The sequence below is a fragment of the Cylas formicarius genome, unplaced genomic scaffold (genome assembly GCF_029955315.1).
Source record: "Cylas formicarius isolate icCylForm1 unplaced genomic scaffold, icCylForm1.1 PGA_scaffold_1__22_contigs__length_36826433, whole genome shotgun sequence".
Classification (NCBI taxonomy): Eukaryota; Metazoa; Arthropoda; class Insecta; order Coleoptera; family Brentidae; genus Cylas; species Cylas formicarius.
In genome coordinates, this window is record NW_026844264.1 from 20827958 (window position 1) to 20836423 (window position 8466).

The 8466-nt window shown below is 31.9% G+C and overlaps 3 protein-coding genes across 4 annotated transcripts; 1 reads left to right on the forward strand and 2 right to left on the reverse strand.

Moving 5' to 3' along the window:
* Window positions 1-1031: 1031 nt before the first annotated feature.
* LOC132696655 (ras-related protein Rab-5B) lies at window positions 1032-4804 on the reverse strand. The gene is made up of 3 exons (XM_060661608.1): window positions 4631-4804; window positions 3418-3957; window positions 1032-2160 (listed from the first exon to the last, which is right to left on the reverse strand). The coding sequence occupies exons 2-3, from the start codon at window positions 3950-3952 to the stop codon at window positions 2048-2050; spliced, it is 648 nt and encodes a 215-aa protein (XP_060517591.1). The 5' UTR covers window positions 3953-3957; window positions 4631-4804; the 3' UTR covers window positions 1032-2047.
* A 95-nt stretch (window positions 4805-4899) lies between these two features.
* Window positions 4900-7005, forward strand: LOC132696653 (eukaryotic translation initiation factor 2D). Its single transcript, XM_060661604.1, has 2 exons — window positions 4900-5001; window positions 5067-7005. Exon 2 carries the CDS (start codon window positions 5209-5211, stop codon window positions 6937-6939), a length of 1731 nt encoding a protein of 576 aa, XP_060517587.1. The 5' UTR covers window positions 4900-5001; window positions 5067-5208; the 3' UTR covers window positions 6940-7005.
* A 36-nt stretch (window positions 7006-7041) lies between these two features.
* LOC132696654 (protein CWC15 homolog) lies at window positions 7042-8176 on the reverse strand. Of its 2 annotated transcripts, none has more exons than XM_060661607.1 (3): window positions 8059-8176; window positions 7673-7818; window positions 7042-7611 (listed from the first exon to the last, which is right to left on the reverse strand). In XM_060661607.1, the coding sequence occupies exons 2-3, from the start codon at window positions 7801-7803 to the stop codon at window positions 7092-7094; spliced, it is 651 nt and encodes a 216-aa protein (XP_060517590.1). In that variant the 5' UTR covers window positions 7804-7818; window positions 8059-8176; the 3' UTR covers window positions 7042-7091. The 2 variants fall into 2 exon arrangements, with proteins under 2 accessions (XP_060517590.1, XP_060517589.1); XM_060661606.1 differs by lacking the exon at window positions 8059-8176 and adding an exon at window positions 7885-8038 and having other exon boundaries at window positions 7673-7827.
* Window positions 8177-8466: the final 290 nt, after the last annotated feature.

Below are 8466 nucleotides of genomic sequence, written 5' to 3' on the forward strand. Positions count from 1 at the left end.
GTTTTACAGAACATAGCACCTACTGGCGCTATTCACAATAATTATGAATTCCAGTGGTGTCCCGGGGGCATCATTATAATCAATATTAGTGATAAACTCGTACCTTATTGTATTTTCGTGAAAGAAAAAAGAATTGTTAAGAATAATCGATTTAAAATGTCGCATGCTCGTCACTGGAATTCATAATTTCTAGTTATGGTTGTGTCCACCATAATGATTCATTTTTTTACTCCTTAGTCAGTGAAGAAACATGCAATTGTCGTGCCTGATTTGGATCACGAGTAGAGAAAGTGTCACGGGCTGGGGGCTTTCGGTAGATATTTAAAACACTGATACAGGAACTATCTAAAACATCAGCGTTGTTAAACACGCGAGCCAATTCAAGCGTTTACAGTACTTTAGTCACGGATAGGGAACGATCGGACGCTTTAGGTAGGTATTTAAAACATTGATTGTGTGACGTTTGTCAATTCCAGTGGTTCTGCATTCACACGTCACTTATTCATATTCTATTTTTTTAATGACAGTAGCAGAAAATATATACTATATATTACGCGTATAAACTTCTTTGGACACAGATGTGATGTAATTTTCAACCCTCATTGCGAAAAGCGGCAGAATTCTAGAAAAGCCAAGCGCTGCTCCCTGGTCGTTCATATAAATTATTCAGGCATCTCATCGACTGCGTTTTTTAGCAATTCTCAGCAACGTTTCTGCTCCCATCATTGTTTGCCTTTTGGTTCCTAAATAGGTATCCCTGCTAGAATGGGGCGCTTCTTATGGTCTTAAAAAATTGAAGTGATTTTAATAACTTTTTTGTTCCCAAGTATATTGATTTTCCCCTATAGTTATTTCCCGAACAGACACTGATAGCATGTACTTCCACCTGGAATGGGCATTCGGAAATGGGATGAGCATATAATACGGCCAATCCACATTTCCATCTTATCATGTTCCCCAAAGATCACACTTGGAGTCGATAAATTTGAATCTTCTAAGAAATCGCGATTTGTAATTGAAACAAGTTCTATTCTATCATTTATTTGAGTATGATTCTTTCTGTACAACCTTTTCCTGTGCACACAAAATAAAGACTAACATCTGAAGCAAGCAAATAAAATATTTTTTTTATGTTCAATATAATACAACAATATGTGAACACTGCCGGGTATTCACTTAAAATTACGATATTTATATATAGAGCTTAAAATTATATTACTGGAAATAATTCAACAATAATATGACCCATTACGACAAGAGATTAGTACTACAATAAATCTGTACATCCACCCCGCTACAACGAAAGATTAAAGTTATCTGTCAAACTAGATAGATGGGATACTCAATAGGGACACATATCGCAAGTAGTTTCTAAGATAAATTATTTTGATATAATATATTTTATACTTGTTTACTATATGCATCCGGGAGAGATGAATAGAGTAGTTATAAATAAAGAGTACACATTAATGAAATTTCAGTCATGCATACATGTTTGAAAACAAATCATATAAAAAATACATAATTATAAAAAAGTGGAAACCAGGAATTATTTCACCAAACTTACTTTACCATAATTTATAAATAGTACAAAAATGTCTATTCACATCTTAGTAGTTGTAAATAAACATTTCATTAACCTAATACATAGTAATAATTAATAGGTAGAATTAATAAAATTTTGTTTAATTCAAATTGATTTAAAACCTCGAATCAATCAGCATGTTAAGAGACTACCAAATGCTTTATATACTTTCTATATAATATATATATATATAAAAAAAAGAACAAAAACAAAGAATTTATCACAAATCTGGATGTGGAGACATTTTTTAAACCTTACATTAAATCAACGTTTTCTGTTATACCAGATTAAATTCAAATATTTTCAAAAACGTTAACCATGTTCCGTTTGAATTTCACATTACAAGAACTCTTATTACATTTAGAGATATCACTATAGTGCAGCTGCACAGTCCAGTTCGGTAATCTGAAATAGCACTTGGCCCATGTAATCTGAGCATCACCGTTCCTTATCGATTGGCCATCACTTGCAGCAATTGCCCGTCGCTTTCGGACCCGTGTCACCTTCTGTCAGTCGTCTACCCTGCGCACTACCGCCCTGTCCTGATGTTTGCTCATTCTTCGGTAATTTTTTTGCTAAAAAAATCATTTTACACTTCAATAATCAATAACCGACTGTTTCTATTTTATAATAGATCATTGAATCAGTTTTGGGATTTATTGGACCAATTTGCTTGTTGGTAAATTCATTTTTAACATATCTACCAATTCTTGTTTCCATAGTGTTAGTGTGTCCATAGTTCTTTTTTGCCTCATTCATTACATTTCAAAAAAACTACTTCACCACAACCAAACTTGGAGTCAACCTTCATTTTTCAAGATATTCAGCCAAATTTGGTACTAAGAACTTTCATTAATAAATTAACAAAACCAATGTGTCTAGGTTTTAAAATATATAATATAATAATAATATGTTAATAATAAATTAAATAATAAATAATATATTAAATAATATAGACTTATTCAGGACCCTTTAACTGATTTTATTTTCATGACTTTTATATTTTCACTATTGTTATTCTGTGCTTAGATTACATTATTTAGGCCAAAAGATTCTTTGCCGGCCTACATTTGGTAAAATTATTAAATTTGTTAATGTAATTTTTATATATTTATATATACAAATTTGGACTGTTTAGACTTATTAGCTGGTCAGAACCATTGAATGAAAGAGTTTAAAAAGGGAATCAATTATCAAAAAGATGACTGCAAATGACACACCTATGCTTGTCAATACAATTGCGCGACGTCGGTTTAATTCATACATGTTTATATTTTCTTTGCAAAATAGCCCAGAAACTTCGAAAATAATCAGTTTATGGAGAAAGAACCAAAGTTCAAAAAAACCCAGGAAAAAAAATGTTTTGTTGAAATGGCTCATGGTAATAAAAATTTTATTTTACAGGATGATATTATTGAATTTATTTTGATTGAGATTTTGACAGTCCTGGAATACTCTGCTCCCCAAGTTAGAATACTGTAGATGTTTTTCCTGTTTAAAATGTCTAAATGATGTAAATGGAAAACAATATTTTTCTCAGGACCTAAACAAAATTATAAAAAAACTTACCAATTAAAAACGTTTATCATCTAATAAACATTATTTTAAAATGTTTTCTTTGGCATTAGTTTTTTTTCTACAAACAATAAGTTATCAAATGGGGCAATAGTAATGCATGACTGTAAATTCTATGAGTATTAAAAAAAATTAGTAGCAAAATACAATAAGTGAAAATGCAATCAATCCTATAAAATTAAATAAATATTTCTCGAAATAATTAACTAAAATGTTGTTGCTTAAGATAACAAAATTATAAGGGCATTAAACCTTACCTATTGCTAAGAAAATGTCATTTACATTCATTGCAGTTTTAGCAGATGTTTCCATAAATAGCAATCCATTTTCATCAGCGTAAGTTTGGGCCTCTTCAAATTCTACCATGCGTTTATTTGCAAGATCTTGCTTGTTGCCAGCAAGAGCAATAACAATATTGGGACTAGCTTGCCTTTGCAGTTCCTTGACCCAAGTTTTAGCCCTCCCAAATGTATCCTGATTGGTAATATCATAAACCACAATAGCAGCTTGAGCTCCTCTATAGTACATAGGGGCCAGACTATGATACCTTTCTTGACCAGCCGTATCCCAAATTTCAAACTTTACAGTTGTGTCATCCAAACAGATTGTCTGAGTGAGAAATGCCGCTCCTATTGTACTTTCCTGATATTCATGAAACTGTCCTTTAACAAAACGGAGCACCAGACTAGATTTTCCCACAGCGCTTTCACCTAATAGTACCAGCTTAAACTGGCATATCTTTCCTTGAGTTTGCCCATTTGGTCTTTGTGCTGTAACTGTTCTATTTGCCATATTATCTAAAAATAACAAGATTAAGAAGTTTTCCTATTGAAAAAAGGGAATGTTCTGTGAAATATTTGGTTACAAATTCTGATAAAAAAATAATTTTATTTATAGTTTTCCAGAGTAATAACAGAATAACCAAAGTTCTGGCAGAAGAGAAATAGAAATGGAATTTTAAAGAGTATTCAAAATAATTAAAAAACTATTTTCTGTGTATTAGTTGCTTATTCTATCAATTGTCAAAGAAAGCAAAGAATATGCTTAAGGTAGCTAATAAACAGTGCTTTCTGCTTTTTTCAATATGACTTATTACTTTCTTTGACAGAGTAAACAAATTACAATTTTTAAAGCAGATATTAAGATTCAAAGTCCTAAGAAATATATTTGAAGGTATGTTCATCCATAACAATTTAGTTGTCAATTTTGAGGAGAAATTTGCAACATGGTATATATACTTCTGAAGAACGAGCAAAATAACTAATGAAAAGAGGGGGCGTAAAATCCGATTTCAAGGGCGTCGCACTAGATAATCAGCTGACACTATCGTGAATTATCGAACTAGGTAATTTTACAGCGAATCACGAACTAAAAACCCGTTACAAGTTGATATACAGCATCGAATGAGATTAAAGCAATGGAAATGACGCATTTGACACAATGAAAAACAATAGAAAAGGGTTAACTTACATTGACGATTTCGTTTAGATCTGGGTTTCTCAAATTCGATAGTTACTTTTCAATAACATAAAAATAGCAAATTAATTGTTTGTCCTAAAAAATGGCCAAAATGCAATTACTGGAGGCACTATCACAAAAATGAAATATAAGGTGACAGGTCCTCAAACTGCAAACGTTGCCACTACAAGACGTCGCAGTATGACAAAATATTAGGGATTGGCGAAAATCACCATAATATTGATGCAAAATTTCCCTAAAGAGGAACTAGAAGGCAATTTCAAAAAATGGAAAATTTAACTTTTTAAAGCTAATTTCTTATTAATTATATGATTCCAAAAAATAGTGGGAAGAACATATAAAATTACCGGCTATTTACGAATGTAATATTTAATAAGTAATTTTCTCGAAAATTGATTTAATTATTAATTTTATGTATTTATTATAGGAATTGTAGCGGTTTTGTTTTGGAAACAAATTGGAAACGGGATTTTTGTATAACTAGTTATGATAAAACTAACTAATTTCTTTTATCTGTGAATATAACCTATAAATACTATAAAAGTTTAAAAACGTAAAATATTTTGGACATGTTTAAAAAACCGATTAGAATCAAAAGTAATAACCCGGTAAAAGGCTCTGAACGTAAGAGTTTTAAGGACAAAGTTTGCGCTAGTTTCAAGACTTTTACCGAAGCTCAAGCAAACGATTTGCTTCATAAGAAAGAAGTTTTGTATTGTGCCAAAGTTGTGACCCACAAGGATGAAGTCGTACAGTTATTTGTGGTTAATAAAGTACCTTTTTTTTTTAGTGTTGGGGAGAAATTGTTTCCCACCATTTATTTATTATGGAAGTATCCAGATTTGATATATTCTTTCACCACCCATCCTCAAGTATTTAATTTCATAACTTCTGGGGCTGACCTCATGTTGCCAGGTATTATAACTCCACCATTGAGTTCCGGAATATCAAAATATGGGCATGTATCAGAAGGATCTGTTGTTTCTGTTAATTTGTCAAACAATAAAGCTCCTATAGCTGTTGGAGTAGCTTGTCAGGATTCAGATTCGATGATTCGTTCTCACGGAAGAGGCAAATGTGTAACAATATACCATTTTTATGGAGATAACCTATGTGTATTTAATGGCATATCCAGTATTCCAATTCCCAACATGGGAACTCAGGAATGGTTGTCACTAAGTAATTATAATGAAGATTTTCCACAACTTTCTGCAGACAGAAAAAAATCTGAATATGTGGACAAAGAAAAACTTCAAGATAACACAAATGGAGAAGTTACTTTAGACAAAGCAAAGATCGATCTCGATGGTGAAGAACACTCACATGAAGAGGAAAAACCAAATCACTCCAAGTTAAATAATGACACAGCTCTGTCAGATGATCTACTTAATTATTGCTTCTTGTGTGCTATTAAATATTCCAAAAATCTTAACTTGCCAATTCTAGTTTCTAATTTTTATAAACTCCAAATGCTTCCCTCTTGCCCACCTGACAAAGTTTTGGATATAAAGCAATCTTCATACAAAAAGCTAAAGCCATTCATAGATGAAATGTGTAAGTTAGGATTGATAACAGTGAAGGAAATAAAAAAAGGTGTTGAAGCTATAACAGAAATTAATAAGAATCACCCAAAATTTAATGAATTTTATATCAATCCCGTTAATAGGCCAAAAGAGAAAACTACCAATGACTTGGGCATAAAAGAACCTCATATTAGTGAGTCCTATATAGTTACACAAAATGTACTGCCTTTATTTCAACAGGCCGGTTATAGAAAGGGAGATACTATTCAGGGTTCTACTGTGAGAATGTGTGTCACAGATTATATTAAGAAATACCAATGCCAGGATTTGGAAAACACTAATCTAGTAAAGCCTAAAGAGGTTCTACAAATAATTTGTAGGACCGAAAGTGCTATTACCTGGGAAGAAGTATTTGAAAGGGTCTGTGATTCCATGAAAAACTGTTTCAAAGTTGTTAGTGGCAATGAACAAATTTTCAATAAAGGCAAAATATCTCCTATTACAATGAATGTAAGTGTGAGATCGTACAACAAAAAAGTAACTTTAGTTGACAATTTGGAACTGTTTGGTATCAATGTAAATGAATTTTCAAAAGAATGTCAGCATGGAGTCGCAGCCAGCACAACTATAATTTCAAAAACTCCAGGAAAGAAATCTGATCAACTGCTTGTACAAGGAAACCAAGTCATATTTATTCATAACTTACTAGTTGATAAATATAAAATTCCTAAAAAGTTTGTAAAAGGTCTAGAAAATGCACCAAAAAGAAAGAAATAAAATCTAGTATATTAATTGTGTTTCTTATAAAACATTAATTTGTAATTACTTTATTTTTAAATGGGGACAAAATATTAAGTATTCAAAGAAACAACTGCTAAATAATATAATAGATATTATAATTAATTCCAAATTTAAAATATTTCAAAAAATTATTTAACATACTTTTCCATAAACTTTTTATGAAATTCTGATCGAAGGGAATCATTTATAAAAACATTTGTCTTTTTTTCTGGCTCTGACTTTGCACAATTCTTAAAGACAACATCATCATCCCATCTTCTTCTGACTTTATGATCAGTCTTTGTTCCACCTGAAGAATAATGGGTCAGCAAAGGATTTCCACTCAAAATATTTTCCATTCGAATTCGTTCTTCTTCCTGACGTCTTTCTATCTCTTTTTTGGTTTGTTCCAAAGCTCTTTCTTTTTTGATTTTGTTTAACTCTGCTAACAATGCTTCCGTGTCATCTTCATCTTCACTTGTATCAGAATCATCATCATGATCTAATGGATCATCAGCATCTAAACTTGCTGCAGGTACTTGATCTAATTTAACTCTTTTGCTATGTTCATTTGATCTGGTAGCAGGTCTCTTTTCCCTTTCTCTTTCATCTAATTCTTTACGGAAATCTCGAGACCGATTTTCCTCTTGTGTTCCTTGAAATGGTTCTCTGTGAAAAAGTCATTGGCAATTAATCTGACATACTGGATTTCAAGACGTAAAGTACAAACCTGTATTTCAATTTCGTATGACTTGGTAAATCGCGACTAGAATATTGACGTGAAATAGCACTTAAGTCTTTTTCATTTCTACCTGTGCCGCCTCTAGCGGGTTCAAATGTTGGTCTGGCTGCTGTAGTCATATTCCTTACCTAACCCTATTAAAACTAAAATTATAATAATATAGTTTTATCCGGTTTAATTTAATAACAAGGCAGATATACTAAAATCCTGTTTGTCATGAAAAGCCATAGATATAGAGAGAGTTGTAGACATCAATCACAGAATACAAACATCTCTATAGTTTATTTCTGGTGGTCGATTTTCTTCGGCTATACAGTCAAATTCTTTCTTTTTCATTTGGTGCTATGGACAATTGCTTTTTTTTCCTTACTTGCCTTACACCTTTACTAAAACAGCTGCCCAAGGCTTTTTCCATATCCACAACCTCCGGCAAGTTGAGTTTGCAGGTCTAACACCTTATCATCCGAGCCATACTTAGCCTTACTAATTATTTTAAGGCTTCAAATAGACTAACCCAGAGAAAACATATAATGGTCGCAGATTTGAAAATTGAGGTGTAGGTTGAAAATAGTGTTGTATTCAACAAGTTTGATAAATGCTACTTTAGTCACAAATTTGATTTAGCATAAGCGGAACGCAGGGGAGCGAGTGTTTAATAAACGAATGACTGAAGAAGTTTAAAAATATGTTACAATAATCATAAAGAATAATATTGTAAGTTACACTCAAGTTTAGTAAACACCATTCTGTACCGCTATCACTAGAGTATGGTAATTATAATA